At 46.5% G+C, this 17,871-nt stretch overlaps 1 protein-coding gene across 2 annotated transcripts in view; it reads left to right on the forward strand.

Annotated features, from left to right (window-relative positions):
- LOC120022455 (protein capicua homolog) overlaps nucleotides 1-14,624 on the forward strand; it is a 32,567-nt gene extending 17,943 nt beyond the window's left edge. The window contains exons 8-20 of one of the 2 annotated variants that reach the window (XM_038966365.1): nucleotides 241-416; nucleotides 707-845; nucleotides 2,757-2,839; nucleotides 3,144-4,038; nucleotides 6,426-6,565; nucleotides 6,824-6,984; nucleotides 8,624-9,186; nucleotides 9,411-9,619; nucleotides 9,792-9,934; nucleotides 11,811-11,962; nucleotides 13,293-13,436; nucleotides 13,699-13,824; nucleotides 14,053-14,624. In XM_038966365.1, coding sequence (XP_038822293.1) covers nucleotides 241-416; nucleotides 707-845; nucleotides 2,757-2,839; nucleotides 3,144-4,038; nucleotides 6,426-6,565; nucleotides 6,824-6,984; nucleotides 8,624-9,186; nucleotides 9,411-9,619; nucleotides 9,792-9,934; nucleotides 11,811-11,962; nucleotides 13,293-13,436; nucleotides 13,699-13,824; nucleotides 14,053-14,339 — 3,218 coding nt within the window. In that variant the 3' untranslated portion in view covers nucleotides 14,340-14,624. The remainder of the gene's footprint in view (nucleotides 1-240; nucleotides 417-706; nucleotides 846-2,756; nucleotides 2,840-3,143; nucleotides 4,039-6,425; nucleotides 6,566-6,823; nucleotides 6,985-8,623; nucleotides 9,187-9,410; nucleotides 9,620-9,791; nucleotides 9,935-11,810; nucleotides 11,963-13,292; nucleotides 13,437-13,698; nucleotides 13,825-14,052) is intronic. The other variant, XM_038966366.1, reaches the window with a different exon arrangement.
- Nucleotides 14,625-17,871: the final 3,247 nt, after the last annotated feature.

Genomic DNA, 17,871 nt, shown 5'->3' on the forward strand with positions numbered 1-17,871 from the left:
TGGTTGTGTGTAATTGTGTGATTGTGTGCTTGTATGAGTGTATTTGCTATTTTGGTATGTCTTGTATACAATGTACTCTATTGGCCTGTTTCCCGGACACTGGACTAAATGGCAAGCTCATTTGAAAATCTCCATTGAATGTGCTTTTTAGTCCAGGAGTACGCTTAATCTGTGTCTGGGAAACCAGCCCTGTTTAATGTGATTTTACTAAGACTATTTTACCCCCCTCCTCCGCCGTAGAGCCTGAGTCAGTCTCTCAGGGAATGGAGGTGAAGGGTGCGGCAGGCCCGGACTGGCCTGGGGGCTCTGAGCGTCATGCGGGGGCCTACAGTGGTCAGCTCCCTCGCCCCCGGGCCTTCTCCCAGAGTGCAGTACACAGCCTGGAGAAGAGGGAGCGGGCCAGAGATGTGGAGAAGGTACAGAGGACTGATATAGTTGGTGACATCACTTTTTCTTCTGTTCTACCTGTTTTGTACACCATTTTCTCCCCTTTTTGGTCTTTCATTTTTCTTATTTCTCCATTTATTAATAGTTTTCCAGTAAAATACTGCATTATATCTCAAAGCACTTAGCATAGTAAGAAGGGAACTCACTCACCTTCACCACCAATGAATAGCACCCACACCCAGGTCATGCACGGCGGCTATTTTGAGCCAAACCTTCTATCACAGTGGAGCTAACTTCTAGCTCTGTGTTTCACTCTCAGTTGTGTCGAGAAGGGGCAGGCTCATTCCGCAGCCGCCCCCCTACTCTCTCCCTGACACAGTGTGGGGCCAGCGAGGACGTGACCAGCGACGAGGAGCGCATGGTCATCTGTGAGGAAGAGGGGGACGATGATGTCATGGGTGAGGTCGCAGTCATATTTAGTGTGGCTACCATAGAATTAGGAAGTAGAATTTAAAAAATAGAAGCAGGAAATGCATCACCTATGCCTCTACCGCCATTAATTTCAATTAGACTGGTTTGGATTTCTCCCTGACCAAAATGGCTTCCATTATCGTTCCATTCTGGAACTTGGAAGGTTAATGACATAGCCTTTCTAGTAATTTAATAGGATCTCTATGGTGACTACTCTGTGTGTCCACTGTCTCATTCACTGAAATAAAATAGAGTAGATTCCCTATTCTATTTACACTGCATGCTGAAAGTATTCAGCCATATTCTAAAATGGATTCATTATTATTATTTTTTTTATAAAACTGTTTTTTATATATTTTTCAAATTATTACATTTTTCAAATAAAATAAAAAGGTATTTACATAAGTATTCAGACCCTTTGCTATGAGACTCAAAATTGACCCCAGGTGCATCCTGTTTCGACAACTTGATTGGAGTCCACCTGTGGTGAATTCAATTGATTGGACATGATTTGGAAAGGCACACACCTGTCTATATAAGGTCCCACAGTTGACAGTGCATGTCAGAGCAAAAACCAAGCCATGAGGTTGAAGGAATTGTCCGTAGAGCTCCAAGACAGGATTATGTCAAGGCACAGATCTAACATGTCTGCAGCATTGAAGGTCCCCAAAAACACTGTGGCCTCCATAATTCTTAAATGGCAGAAGTTTGGAACCACCAAGACTCTTCCTACAGCTGGCTGCCCGACCAAACTGAGCAATCGGGAGAGAAGCGCCTTGGTCAGGGAGGTGACCAAGAACCTGATGGTCACTCTAAGAGAGCTCCAGAGTTCCTCTGTGGAGATGGGAGAACCTTCCAGAAGAACAACCATCTCTGCAGCACTCTACCAATCAGGCCTTTATGGTAGAGTGGCCAGACAGGAGCCACTCCTCAGTAAAAGTCACATGACAGCTCGCTTGGAGTTTGCCTAAAGGCACCTAAAGGACTCTCAGACCATGAAAAACAAGATGCTCTGGTCTGATGAAACCAAGATTGAACTCTTTGGCCTGGACAGGGACTGGGAGACTAGTCAGGATCGAGGGAAAGATGAACGGAGCAAAGTACAGAGATATATTGGATGAAAACTTGCTCCAGAGTGCTCAGGACTTCAGACTGGGGCGAAGATTCACCTTCCAACAGGACAACGACCCTAAGCACACAGCCAAGACAATGTAGAAGTGGCTTCGGGACAAGTCTCTGAATGTCCTTGAGTGGCCCAGCCACAGCCCGGAATTGAACCCGATCGAACATCTCTGGAGAAACCTGAAAATAGCTATGCATTGACGCTTCCCATCCCACCTGACAGCGCTTGAGAGAGTCTGCAGAGAAGAATGGGAGAAACTCCCCAAATACAGGTGTGCCAAGCTTGTAGCGTCATACCCAAGAAGACCCGAGGCTGTAATCACTGCCAAAGGTGCTTCAACAAAGTACTGAGTAAATGGTCTGAATATTTATGTAAATGTGATATTTAATTTTTTATATATATATATAAAAACAAAAACAACTTTTTTTGTTTTGTCATTATTGGGTATTGGGTGTAGATTGATAATCAATTTTAGAATAAGGCTGTAACGTAACAAAATGTGGATAAAGTCAAGGGGTCTGAATACTTACTGAATGCAATGTATATGGTCTTAATGCTGCTCTAAAGCTGTTCTGTGGCTCCTCAATGTCTTGCACATTTAGTCTATATATGTTTTACTACAGTAACTATCCTAAAGACAACTCCTATAGCTGCTGTGCTGCTTGTCTGTCTCATAGTGGTCCGTTTTTAATGGCACGTTCACTATTGTTTTATTTCCATGTCTTTACTGTCCTATCATGTCTGATTGGACCTATCGGATCCTCTTTATTTCCAGAGGACTCGTGCCCTGAGGGATCCATAGACCTCAAGTGTAAAGAGAGAGTGACTGACAGTGACGAGGATGAGCCGGATGGACAGGTACCCTACCCGTTTAGCCATATAGCCTCTTAGCCCTTTGGACTGTAGGTGCTATGAACTAGTTACAATTTAGATTTCATGGGTAATGGAACTGCCAAATGAAGTAGCATAGCCATACTGAATTTGAACAGATATCTAAAAGATAGATATTCAATTCCCACTCTTTCCTCCCGCCCATGCTAAGATGATGTGAGTCTAATCCGTTTCATTCCCCCACCAGTTTTGAATTCTACACTGGTGCACTGAGAGACTTAATTCAGGAGGGACCTTAGTTAACGTTTCTCTTTGATCTCTCCCCTTCCAGCGAGCCTTCCAGCCAGTGGTCCGCTCCTCTCTCCCCTACGCCACCAGCACCTCCCACGCCGACTCTCACTCCGACTCTACCAAGGGGAACACAGGGGGGAGCACCGGAGAGAGCTCTGAGAGGAAGAGAAAACGAGGGATGGAGGGAGGAGAAGAGGGAAGTGGAGAATCCAAAAGAGGAGGTGGAGGGGGGCAGGTTCCCTCTAATTCCATCCCTGGATCGGCGCCCTTCACCTCGACCCCCGCTCTGGGTTATGGACTCACCCAGGTGCTCGGTGCAGTCCGGATGGCCCCCACCATGGTGACCAACGTGGTATGCCCCATCGCCAGCACGCCCATCCCTATCACCAGCAAGCCAATGGAAGGCCCCATCGCCCTCAGTGCCCTCCCTGGGGAGAAGAAAGCCACGCTTCTGATTGGCGGACCGGGAGCAATAGGCGGGCCTATCACAGCAGGGGGTGGGTACTTGTCCTCGTCCTCTCCCAATCCCGTGAGTGTGGGGACGGGGGGGCTGCAGGTCACCAGTCTAGTGCTGGGAGGAGCTTTCCCCAACCAGTCTATACAGCTCATAGCCCCGCCTCAGCCTCTCTTAAGCCCCACCCACAGCACCCTGCCACTTCCCCTGCTGCAGCCCCAGTTCCTTCCTGCCGCCTCTCTCACCTCCGCTGGCGGTGCAAAGCCTGGCCTCACCCAGGTGCAGTACATCCTGCCCATCCTGTCTTGTGTCAGTGCCAACCCCAAGAGCCCCTCCCCCCAGCTAACCCAGCAGCCAACCGGCGTCCTCACGCTACCCTCCACTCCGCCCACCCATGTCTCCCAGGCCAATGGAATACATTCGGGGGCAGGAGTGGGAATAAGATATGCCGCAGTGGGAGGGGTCAGTCCTGGAGCAAGAGGTGAGAGAGAGGAGTGAATGGCTGACATGGATTGAAAAGGGGTGGACCTATGGAAAAGGGGAGGGTACTTTGCTATATACAAGGGGATATGGTTACGACCATCCAAGATTCATACAGTTGAAGTCGGAAGTTTACATACACTTAGGTTGGAGTCATTAAAACTCGTTTTTCAACCACTCCACAAATTTCTTCTTAACAAACTATAGTTTTGGCAAGTCGGTTAGGACATCTACTTTGTGCATGACACAAGTAATTTTTCACAGACAGATTATTTCACTGTATCACAATTCCAGTGGGTCAGAAGTTTACATACACTAAGTTGACTGTGCCTTTAAACAGCTTGGAAAATTCCAGAAAATGATGGCATGGCTTTAGAAGCTTCTGATAGGCTAATTGACATCATTTGAGTCAATTGGATGTGTACCTGTGGATGTATTTCAAGGCCTACCTTCAAACTCAGTGCCTCTTTGCTTGACATCATGGGAAAAACAGAAGAAATCAGCCAAGACACCTGAAGGTACCACGTTCATCTGTACAAACAATAGTACGCAAGATTAAACACCATGGGACCACACAGCCGTCATACCGCTCAGGAAGGAGACGAGTTCTGTCTCCTAGAGATGAACGTACTTTGGTGCGAAAAGTGCAAATCAATCCCAGAACATTAGCAAAGGACCTTGTGAAGATGCTGGAGGAAACAGGTACAAAGTATCTATATCCACAGTAAAACGAGTCCTATATCGACATAACCTGAAAGGCCGCTCAGCAAGGAAGAAGCCACTGCTCAAAACCCGCCATAAAAAAGCCAGACTACGGGTTGCAACTGCACATGGGGACAAAGATCGTACTTTTTGGAGAAATGTCCTCTGGTCTGATGAAACCAAAATAGAACTGTTTGGCCATAATGACCATTGTCATGTTCGGAAGAAAAAGGGGGAGGCTTGCAAGCCAAAGAACACCATCTCAACCGTGAAGCACGGGGGTGGCAGCATCATGTTGTGGGGGTGCTTTGCTGCAGGAGGGACTGGTGCACTTCACAAAATAGATGGCATCATGAGAAAGAAAAAGGATGTGGATATATTGAAGCAACATCTCAAGACATCAGTCAGGAAGTTAAAGCTTGGTCGTAAATGGGTCTTCCAAATGGACATACTTTCAAAGTTGTGGCAAAATGGCTTAAGGACAACAAAGTCAAGGTATTGGAGTGGCCATCACAAAGCCCTGACCTCAATCCTATAGAACATTTGTGGGCAGAACTGAAAAAGCGTGTGCGAGCAAGGAGGCCTATAAACCTGACTCCGTTACACCATCTCTGTCAGGAGGAATGGGCCAAAATTCACCCAACTTATTGTGGGAAGCTTGTGGAAGGCTACCCGAAAAGTTTGACCCAAGTTAAACAATTTAAAGGCAATGCTACCAAATACTAATTGGGTGTATGTAAACTTCTGACCCACTGGGAATGTGGTGAAAGAAATAAAAGCTGAAATAAATCATTCTCTCTACTATTATTCTGACATTCACATTCTTAAAATAAACTGGTGATCCTAACTGACCTAAGACAGGACATTTTTACTAGGATTAAATGTCAGGAATTGTGAAAAACTGAGTTTAAATGTATTTGGCTAAGGTGTATGTAAACTTCCGACTTCAACTGTAGGTCTAAGTGTTCTTTTTTGGTGGGAAATTAGTTGAAATCCCCTTCAATCCCAGAATAAGTGTAACCTTGTATTTAGTCTTGCATATCCCTGCTCTTTAATATTACCTGTAAGTGAGTACGTTTACATGCACGCAAATAATTAAATATTAATCGGATTATGGCAGTAGACAGATTATGCAACACTTTACACTGCTTATCTTAATCGGCATACGGTCAAAATCGAAGTAAGCATACACCGATTAAAACACCTGGTTTTCTCAACAATCTTTCAAATTATTAGCACATGTAAAAACCTTAATCGACGTTCCAGCGGTGTATTTGATCTGTGCTAGCACCAGCCGAGCGAGCCTCCCTCTTTAGCGTGAGTGAACAGCTGAATGTTTTCCAAGTAGTTTTCCGATACAAACTTTAAATGTTTGAACTCCGAACCAAATGATTCGCTGTGGTTGAACATTTTATTTTGATTGGTGATTTTCTGCATTTATCAGAGTGGCATCAAGTAGCCTGATTTCAGATGTGTCCATGTGAACAGGATTATTAGGGAAATCGTTCTTCTTGCAAAGCATGTAAATGTTTTAATCAGACTGTTATGCTAATCTAACTATCTCCAATATTTGCATACTCAGTGAGAGATAGAATTCATCACCGTATGATTGTCATTAGTTGTCATGTCAACACAGTCTTACCTCAACTGCTCTCTCTGTCTTTCTCTCTCTCTCTCTTTCATCAGTCCAAGCCCAGTCTCCAGTCTTGCAGAGCAAGATGTTGGTTCCCATGGCAACAGTGAGAACCGGCTCTACTCCTCCTCAGCCAATCTCCCACGTGGCCCCTCCCCTTCCTGTGCAAAATGGTGCTCTACCAGGAAACAAGGTAGTGATTATTACACACGAGCATACCACATAACAGCAACTTGTAGACCTCTTTCCGGAGAAAAAAGGGCTTGAACATCGGTCAAATACATAGGCATAGACTGTGATGAGAACAATATAGGCATTAAACAAACACGATCTACAGTTCAATTTGTTGTTACTGCGGGAATAAAACCACAACTCTGATGGTGCAAGTATGCATGTGGACCACTAGCCTCCTGTCTGATCTGTGTGTGTGTGTGTGTGTTGTCCTGTACAGATCATCCAGATTGCCCCCATGCCGATGGTCCAGACAAATGTCCACCCTGCTGGAGCAGTGCATCCTGGGAGTCCCTTCCCTGTATCCATGGCAACAGCCACTGTGATGACTCCGGGCATCAAACCCCCTCAGACCGTGTTGCTGACCTCGCCTCCAACAAGGTACTCACTTTAAACCTACAATAAACGTCTGATTATACAGTATGTTCAGTGCATTCGGAAAGTATTCAGACTCCTTGACTTTTTCCACATTTTGTTACGTTACAGACTGGATTTTTTTTTAATGTCCTCATCAATCTATACACAATACCCCATAATGACAACGTGAAAGCAGGTGTTTAGAAATGTTTGCAGATGTATTCAAGTATTCAGACCCGTTGCTATGTGAGTCGAAATTGAGCTCAGGTGCATCCTGTTTCCATTGATCATGCTTGAAATGTTTCTACAACTTGATTGGAGTCCACATGTGGTCAATTAAATTGATTGGACATGATTTGGAAAGGCCCACACCTGTCTATATTTAGGTCCCACAGTTGACAGTGCATATCAGGAGTCGAAGGAATTGTCCGTAGAGCTCCGAGGCAGGATTGTGTCGAGGCACAGATATTGGGAAGGGTACCAAAACATTTCTGCAACATTGAAGGTCCCCAAGAACACAGTGGCATCCATCATTCTTAAATGGCAGAAGTTTGGAACCACCAAGACTCTTCCTAGAGCTGGTCGCCTGGCCAAACTGAGCAATCGGAGTAGAAGAGCCTTGGTCAAGGAGGTGACCAAGAACCCAATGGTCACTTTCCAGAAGGACAACCATCCCTGCAGCAATCAGGCCTTTATGGTGGAGTAGCCAGACGGAAGCCACTCCTCAGAAAAAGGCACATGCCTGCTTTGAGCCAAAAGTCACCTAAAGACTCTCAGACCATGAGAAACAAGATTCTCTGGTCTGATGAAACCAAGATTGAACTCTTGGGCCTGAATGCCAAGAGTCACGTCTGGAGGACACCTGGCATCATCCCTACGGTGGTGAAGCATGGTGGTGGCAGCATCATGCTGTGGGGATGTTTTTCAGAGGCAGGGACTAGGAGACAGGATCGAAGGAAAGATGAATGGAGCAAAGTACAGAGATCCTTGATGAAAATCTGCTCCAGAGCGTTCAGGACCTCAGACTGGGGCGAAGGTTTACCTTCCAACAGGACAACAACACTAAACACACAACCAAGACAATGCAGGAGTGGCTTCGGGTCAAGTCTCTGAATGTCCTTGAGTGGCCCAGCCAGAGCCCGGACTTGAACCCGATCGAACATCTCTGGAGAGACCTGAAATTAGCTGTGCAGCGACTGTCCCTATCTAACCTGACAGAGCTTGAGAGGATCTGCAGAGAAGAATGGGAGAAACTCCCCAAATATAGCTGTGCCAAGGTTGTAGCGTCATACCCAATACGACTCGGGGCTGTAATCGCTGCCAAAGGTGCTTCAACAAAGTACTGAGTAAAGGGTCTGAATAGTTGTTTAAATGTGATATTTCAATTTCTAAAAAACAGTTTTTCCTTTGTCATCGTGGGGTACTGCATGTAGATTGAGGGGGGAAAAAACAATTTAATCAATTTTAGAGTAAGGCTGTAGCGTAACAAAATGTGGAAAAATTCAATGGGTCTGAATACTTTCCGAATGCACTGTATGTCCCACTATTAAATGGCAAGAGAACTCCAGCAGACTTTTAGTTTATTGTGGCTGATCAATTGACCTTCATCAGAACAGTGTGTTCATAGCTAACCCATCTGCTTTTTGTCTCTTCTTCACTCTAGGATCACTTATGTCCAATCCAGCACTGGAGTGGGCTCCACGGCAATGGTCCAGGCCCCTCTTTCTCCAGGACCCGCCTACCTGCCGTCGTCCCTGACGACTCTGGGCTTCACCGCCATTACTCCGGCCGGCCAAGCCCTGATGCAGCCTCTCGTAGCGGGCCAACCGCCATTGCTAGCCCCGGCCCTTTCCCCTGGAGCCCCGGGGACCGGACGTCAACTCCTCACCGCCATCTACCCGGCCCCTAGCATCACCCTAGCGTCAGGTGGGGTCGCCATGACCTCCGTTCTCCCCAATTTGGCTCAAGAAGTGTCCGGCCAATCATCATCCTCGGCTGTCGGCGTCCAGGGTTCAAAGGACGTTACCCGGTCACATGAAGAGGGAATGCCACACCTGACTGCAGAGTTGGAGCAAAAGTCACAGGTGGAGGGCCAGGCCCAACGGAAGAACAAGGCTCAGATAAAGAAAGAGAGCATAAAGAAAGAGAATACGACGGAGGATGTCGAGGCATATAGCAAACCAGGTGCTAACTCAATGGCTAAGTCCAGCAGCAATATACCAACAGGTAGGTCGAAACTGTAGTCTGCCTCCCCTCACTTTCACGCTGTACCTTTTCACCCCCCCCTCCTCGCTCACCTCCATCTCTCCTCTCTTCCCTTCTCTGCTTATGGCCTTTTTGAATGTACTTTCAGGGCATCTCTTTTGCCATAGTTGCCTCTTTTATAACTAGCTATGTTACAATATATTATTACTAGGAATCATGAGCCACTATTGTGTATTTTCCTGCAGGGAGTGAAGAAGACAGTGGTCGAGCCAGCCACATGAAAGAAGAGAATACAGACGATGACCGAGATTATGCCCGAGGGAATGGAGAAAGGGAGAGGGAGATAAAGAAGGAGAGTGGGACGCCTGAACCAGAGGAGTCCAGGGAGGCAGAGGATTGGCCCCATGAGGGCCACAACAAAGGGGCCAGTGGCAACGGGGGCCACAGCAAAGAGGTACGAGACTCTGGGTTTTGCTGAAGATTAAGCACCCATCAAAAACAATGACTTCTGTAGAGATTGCAAAGCGCAACGCAAACAATTGTATTATTGCGATGCAAACAATTATCGCAAGCACTTATCAAGGACGGGGCTTTCTCTCTCTCTCTCTCTCTCTCTCTCTCTCCAGGCAGGACCGAGGGAACCTCTCCACCCTCCCACAGGACTGGACCCTCCGCCTCCCCCACAGACTGACAGGGACGCGCCCCCCTCAGCCAAGAAGACCAAATTCCGCCCCCCGCCACTCAAAAAGCCCTCAGACGCCGTTGAAAAGTGAGTGATAGGGATGGGGAGGGGTGCAATGGGAGGAAATGAAAACACATGACCATCACGTTGCTTCTCTCTGTGGTCACTATGTGGTAAATTATTGACAGTTGACAGTTAAGACCCAAGTGGAGAAGAATTTGTAGCCAGGGAATCAGTTGGTTGGAGCTTGGTGCTTACATCACTAGCGTTGAGGGTTCGATCCAGACCCGGCGATAACGTGACTAAGGGGGCAGTTGAAATCGGGATTTTTTTTGGGGGGGGGGGGTTCTTGCATTTGGAATCACATTGGATTCTTTTTATCACAATAAACATGAAGTTCAAATGCAGGGACTCTGAGATCATTGAGGGCTTTTGAAGTGACCGGTTGGCGCGAAGTCGGTAGCCTTTCTCCATTGCACTGCATCAGCGTCGAATAGGGGTCCCTCTAGCAGTCGTAAGGACAAAGAGTCAACAGGAGGCATGCAGGTAGCAATGCAAATGAGTGTTGGGTTTATTTACACAGCGCTGGTGTTTCAGAGATGACGATGATATTTACAAATGTGTATACCAAGTTCTGACTTCAAAATGTCAGCATTCAAAAGAAAAAGCCTCTCATCAGGTAAAAACCTGTCTGAACCAATAAATCACAGCTGGGGTGTACCAGGCTCAGGTACAGCCTGCTCTTTGAGTTACCCAAACATGTACTAACTACTACATCCCCAAACGGCCACTTAAATACATTTGGCCACACATATTCTTGCTCGTTCACACAACATTAAACATGACGGAGGAACCGGACACATGCTCTCCAAATGAGAAATGGACAGGAAACTGGTAAATGCAATTAAATAGATAAAACGTTTGTGCGCTCTCCAAAACAACGTTTCCACTTGGAGAATGGTATGAATGCGTATTATACTGAATGACTTATCAACATTTCCTTAACCAACCTAAATTAATGGGGGAGTATATTGGGATTAAAAGTAACTTCACTGATGAATACAGAGTTCACGGAGCATTGATAAACAGGGACAACCAATTGACACAAAGAAACAAATAGTGCTCACGAATTAGCGCGTGTCAGTGTGCTAATAGTGGAGAGAGACGTGGCTATACAGCGTCTTCGCTTATTCTGGTCTCGACATTTTTAAATGATGCTCGAGACACGTTCCTCCCACATCGGCAGGAACCTCCTAAACATTGCCAGAACGTAGCAGTGGTCATTCTCCCTTCAACTGAAATCAATACGGTTCAGTATTTCTAACCCACCCCCCCCCTCACCCCTTAAACGCACACACTGCCCAAACTAATGGACATGTGACGGCGAGGCAGAATGGCACATTCCAAGTGAACACTGGACACATGATGCATATTGATCAACATGGTATGGAGCACACCCTCACCTCTCCAGGCTCCGGAGACACTCCTGCGGAGCCCCCCCCCCCCCCCCCCCCCCCCCATAGGAACAGGAGAGAACCAGGAAGGAGACAATTCAGTCTCCAACACGGCGTCCTCACCAGGGCCAGACTGGTCAACTTGAACCCGCCCTTACAGTATAAATCAAAAAATGACAGGCGGAGGCGTATCACATTATTCACTTAGCCTACCACAGAGATGAGAAGTGTTTTTTCCCCCCTGCTTTTTATGGAAATCCAGAGGAATCATACCTAACCGCCCCAGTGGCTTTCAAGAGCCCCCCTACACACACCGCGAGGCTCTCTCCACAGCGGAGATGCATCTTTTGTTTTTTACCCAACCCGTCACAATCGTTTTTTTTGCTATTTTTATATGGGGAAAATAAAACTGAGGTGCACAAGCCCCTTTTTTAGCCCACTCGTTGAACCGGGTACGGTTGGATCCCAACACGGGTCTCATAAAATCAAACTATATTTCAACTGTACAGGGTCCTGTCGGGGTCCTATTTCGAGGAGCGCTTTGCCGAGCTGCCAGAGTTCAGGCCAGAAGAGGTGCTGCCCTCTCCCACCCTCCAGAGTCTGGCCACCTCCCCCCGAGCCATACTGGGCAGCTATCGGAAGAAGAGGAGGAACTCCACAGGTGAGAGAGAGAGAGATTTGTCGTGATGTGAGGTTTGTCCTACATTTTTTCTTTTTAATCCCTCGTCCCCGCAGGAGGCCTTTTACTTCTTGGTAGGCCGTCATTGTAAATAAGAATTTGTTCTTAATTGACTTGCCTAGTTAAATAAAACAACATGTTCAAAAAGTGCTTCTGCTTCCACATAAATACATAGAATCAGTTGAGAAGAACACCCCATCATACACACCCCTCCCCACTCACACAAAAAAAGTTCATGTCAGGCAAGACTGAGACTAGGTGGCAGTTCCACACGATTAAAGGGATACTTTGGGATTCTGGCAATGCTAGCACATACCCATAGACTTCCAGTCATTGCGCTAATGCTATATAGCGCTTTCAATTTCTGGGCTTCCGAGTGGCGCAGAGGTCTCAGGCACTGCATTTCAGTGCTAGAGGCGTAACTAAAGAGAACCTGGTTCGAATCCAGGCTGTATCACAACCGGCCGTGATTGGGAGACCCATAGGGCGGCGCACAATTGGCCCAGCGTCGTCCGGGTTTGGCCAGTGTAGGCCGTCATTGTGAATAAGAATTTGTTCTTAACTGACTTGCCAGGTTAAATAAAAACGTATTTAGGATTAGCTTGCAAAACTTAACTTCCTACTGGACACAGAGACATTAAAATGGTATCCGTAAGTTCATCTGATTTTGTGGAAGTAGATAAAGGGCTTCATTGCCAAAATCCCAAAGTATCCCTTTAAGGCCTACATGCCAGATTCAGTACATCATTGCCGTCTGCCTCTGTCTCCCCTGCTGTTAAGCACTTTTATTGACAGGGGGACAAACTAATGTTTATAACTGTTCAGCCTGCATCTAGGCACCGTATAATGCCTCATCGCTGGCATTAGCTGGAACTCTGCATATGGGGTTCGATATGACCTTTCTGGCCTGTCTGATGACGGTCTCCTGGGAAATGAACTGGAGAGAGGAGGGAAGTGTCATGCCAATACTCTTCCCTGCTGTCTTGGTTAGTCTCAAGATTAAGGCTTTGAGCTGCACTGTCTGGTTAAGTCCTGAAACAAGCATGACTGGGGAGAGAGTTGTCGAACATATTCAAAAGAAAATGTATTAAGAATCTAGCACGGCCACTAAAATGAATTTCAACAGATTTCTTTCCTCCATTAAAAACAGAGGTAGAATATATTATGATTCCGTGTTCTATTGGATTCTGTGGTTCTGTCCTTCTTCACTCACTCCCATCTCCTTTTCCTCTGTATCTTCCTCCTCCCCCTCTTCTGTATCACCCCCCCCCCTTCTCTTGTTCTTCTGTATCATTCTCCTCCTCCCCTTCAGACCTGGACTCGTCTGCAGAGGACCCCAGCTCTCCCAGGAGGAAGGCTGCCGCTCGGAGCCGTCTCTCCAGCTGCAGCTCGGAGCCCAACACACCAAAGAGCGAGGCCAAGTGCGAGGGGGACATCTTCACCTTCGACAGAGCTGGTATGTAGTGTGGAGTGTACCTGGAGGTCTGTCATAGGTTATGTCTTGTGTCCTAAATGGTACCTTATGCAGTGCACTACTTTTGGCTAGGCCCCTGTAGCTTTTTCCTTAGTTACTTTTCCCTTCCTCCTCGCATTCTTTTCTCACTCATCAGTTTGGATTCCCCTCGGTGCCTCCTCTTTTCTCCATTCTTCTCATCCCTCCCTTCTCTCAATCACCGTCTTTTCCTCTCTCTCTCTGTCCTGTCATTTCTCTACCGTAGGTGCTGAGTCTGAGGATGTCTTGGGGGAGATGGACAAAGTGCCGTACTCCTCTCTCCGGAGGACTCTGGACCAGCGCAGGGCTCTCGTTATGCAGCTCTTCCATGAACACGGCTTCTTCCCTTCAGGTAACCACCCGGCACCATCTGCTTCTCTCATTGGCTCATGTAGCCAAATTGTTGACTGTCATTGGTCAACTTGTATACTGGTTTTGTGGTTGAGCAAGGCCAGATTACAACCAACTAGTATCTGATACAACCAGGCAAAGGTTGCACTGCAATTATTTTTCTTCAGAGAGGGCTCATCTTCTTTCCCTCTCCTCTTGCCCCCCCCCCCCCCCCCCCCCACCCATCTAGCTCAGGCCACTGCAGCCTTCCAGGCACGCTACTCAGACACCTTCCCCACCAAACTGTGTCTGCAGCTGAAGATCAGGGAGGTGAGGCAGAAGATCATGCAGACAGCCACACCTGGAACCCCCGGAATCTCTGAGCCCGGCGGGTCAACAACAGGGGTCATGGGTTCAACGGACTCCGCCTCGGCCGCCATCGGCTCCTCCAATACCAACACTCGAGATGGTACAGGAACGGAGCCAGGAGAAAGAGGGCGGAGTCCTGAGGAGCCCAGGAATGGGGGCAAATTGTAGGAATGGAAAGAAAGAGAGGTGGAAAGAAGGAGAAAAGCAAAAGAATGGAGAAGGTGGAGAGAAAAAGTGTCAAAAGAGAGAGAGGGGAGTGTTGTTGTGACCCACAGCATGTCCTTGTACATGTAGTAACAGGACATCAGTTTTACTTCGACACAGTTCTGTACTGGCTGTACCCTCAGCACATTTGTAGTTTGACACAGAACACTCTGTGGTACACACCAGTGGAGGATGGTGGGAGAAGCTATAGGAGGACAGGCTCATTGTAATGGCTGGAATGGAATCAATGGAACGGAGTCAAGCACGTGCTTTCCATATGTTTGATACCGTTCCATTTATTCCATTCCAGCCCTTACAATGAGCCCGTCCTCCTATAGCTCCCCCCACCAGCCTCCACTGGTACACACATTCTTACTGTCTCTCTCTCTCTCGCGCACACACACCCCACCAACTCAGGCTGTTACTCTTGGGTGGCAGTCACAAGCACTGTCACACAGAAGACGACCGTACACAATGGCACTTTGTAACAATTTGTGCGGATTCAGTTTGCAGCCCTCTGTTGCCATTGACTTCCCTCCCTCCACTCCTCAGCACAGTGGTTGGGATGTATCCAATGTAACATCCACTGAAATTCCACAGCCCCTGTATGCTGCAACAACAGACAGCACTGAACTGGACACACACTGCACACACACAGTCTGCCAGTCAACTCAACACTCGCCTGACCAAGCCTTTGGCCTGCACAGTTTTTAGAGATTGGAGAAAGTGAGTCAACCATTGGCTCCCGAAAAAGGGAGGCTGGACTCAGCGTGACCATTGACCAATCCCTGACCCGATCAGTAATCAACGTCACAGACAGGCTGAGTTCCTATTGGCTGGAGAGGATGTTGTATATTGGGGTTTCCCCCCTTGTGTACGCCGTTATGAGATATGAAATATGTAAAGATTGAAGGGTGATGCGTGACAAAGCAACAAACTCAACATTGGTTGGCTGTAAACGAGCACAGAGAAAGGCTGAACGAGACAAATCGTCCATTCATTGGTCAACTCAAGAGGCTGCGGATTCCATCAAGGAAGCCGGAAGCAGATGATGTGACATGGCTCACTTGGCTCCCAAGTGACAGTTGACAAGCAAAAGTAGATTTATAACCAACGTCTAGGAGTCACCCAGTGGATATGTGGCTTTATCTTGTATTGTTGCAGTGGAAATAACACGTTTTTTCTGTGGCCTGTTTTCTCTCTTGTGGATCTCATTGGTGTTTCTCCAGCATAAACGTATATAAAAGGGGCTTGGAAACAGCCCACGCAACCCCTCTTCTAAATGTGACTTTGGGCCATTCCCCCTCTCCCATAACTGCTCAGTAGACACATAGAGGAGGGGGCAGGCAGTTCGTTTTTAAACGTTGAAATCAGGTGTTTGCACAATGTGTGGTCTTGTGACTGCAATTTAAATCAGGAAAGTATTATTTTTAGAGATTGTTTCATAGAAATAACCTTGTTGTTCAATGTTATCAATCCCCCTTCTTCCATCTGGAGCCCCTTTCCCCCTTGCTTCCTTTCCCTGCCCCTCTAACCAAGTGTTGTTAGAAAGTGCCCTTAAGCACTGGTCCAGGGTCAGTTCTGTTACGTAGCTCAGGATGGCTCTGGTTAGAGTTTAGTTCAGGGAAAACAGATCCTAGACCAGCCCCGTAGGGCATTCTCTGGAGCCCTCTCTCTTCCCTCTCTGCCACTTTATTTTTTCCTTATTAAATGGTGCAATAGGACATTTGGAATGGGTGGGTTATGTGGGTCTGTGCCATAGATATTTACAGTACAGTCAGAAGACCCATTCTAACAACTATGGCATAAGAAGAACTCTCTGAGATTGCTATATTTGAAGAGATAGAGCATAGCTAACTAACTAAAGTCAAAGACATTCAAATAGCACTTTTTGCCTCTTCACTTGTTTTGGGAAGAGTTGGGGTAGTTATGGGTGTACCTTTATTTCTCTGTATACAGTTGGATGTGTGAAAAATATCTATATTTCCATATGTGCATATAGATGTGTGTGTGTGTTTGCGCACATGCATGTATGGACTCGGCCATACCCTGGTTCCTTCACATACCATACAATAAGACATTATCAATCATATGTTCTTCACATATACTGGAGGCATTATTTTTACAGTCACCAGGACTATTATATGCCACCTTGACTGTTATATAATGAGATAGTCCAAGATCAAACGCATAGAATTTATCAAAGATTTGTTAAGTCTTGCAAAGGTGAGGCCTGAAATGTTTCCATGAACATGCATGTGCGCACGCAAACACACAGACATACATACACACACACACACACATGTATGCGTGTACACTGTATGATTGTGCTTAAAATAAACTGTCCATACTTTGGAGAAGGAATTTTAGAATGAGAGAGATGAGTGTGAGCTCATAAACAGGCATGTTGACCATGTGCAATATTTCTAAGCAAAATAAACAACTAAATATTGAAAATATTAAAGACCTAACACAATATCCTTGGTCTTTGACTTTGTTCTGAGTCCGATTAGTGAATGTGAGTGTGCTGGTTTGATTGAATCCATCTCTGTACAACTGACCCAAGATTCCAACGAAAGTGCCCCTGTAAGGTAGGGTAATAACAAAGAACAACTTTATCCTATGTAGATGTTATGCCTGAAGGTTGAGCGAGTACTGATACTTCAAATGATGACTAGAAGAGAATCTGAATTCAGAGAACTTGAACCTGTGACTCCACCACACAGTCGACTATGGCTGCTTCCATGATTATTTTGAGATTCCCTTAGTTTTTTACATTTTGATTTATTTCACCTTTATTTAACCAGGTAGGCAAGTTGAGAACAAGTTCTCATTTACAATTGCGACCTGGCCAAGATAAAGCAAAGCAGTTCGACACATACAACAACACAGAGTTACACATGGAGTAAAACAAACATACAGTCAATAATACAGTAGAAAAATAAGTCTATATACAATGTGAGCAAATGAGATGAGATAAGGGAGGTAAAGGCAAAAAAGGCCATGATGGCGAAGTAAATACAATATAGCAAGTAAAACACTGGAATGGTAGATTTGCAGTGGAAGAATGTGCAAAGTAGAGATAGAAATCATGGGGTGCAAAGGAGATAAATAAATACAGTAGGGGAAGAGGTAGTTGTTTGGGCTAAATTATAGATGGGCTATGTACAGGTGCAGTAATCTGTGAGCTGCTCTGACAGCTGGTGCTTAAAGCTAGCGAGGGAGTTAAGTGTTTCCAGTTTCAGAGATTTTTGTAGTTCGTTCCAGTCATTGGCAGCAGAGAACTGGAAGGAGAGGCGGCCAAAGGAAGAATTGGTTTTGGGGGTGACCAGAGAGATATACGTGCTGGAGCGCGTGCTACAGGTGGGTGCTGCTATGGTGACCAGCGAGCTGAGGTAAGGGGGGACGTTACCTAGCAGGGTCTTGTAGATGACCTGGAGCTAGTGGGTTTGGCGACGAATATGAAGCGAGGGCCAGCCAACGAGAGCATACAGGT

Source organism: Salvelinus namaycush, chromosome 27 (genome assembly GCF_016432855.1).
Source record: "Salvelinus namaycush isolate Seneca chromosome 27, SaNama_1.0, whole genome shotgun sequence".
NCBI classification, from domain to species: Eukaryota; Metazoa; Chordata; class Actinopteri; order Salmoniformes; family Salmonidae; genus Salvelinus; species Salvelinus namaycush.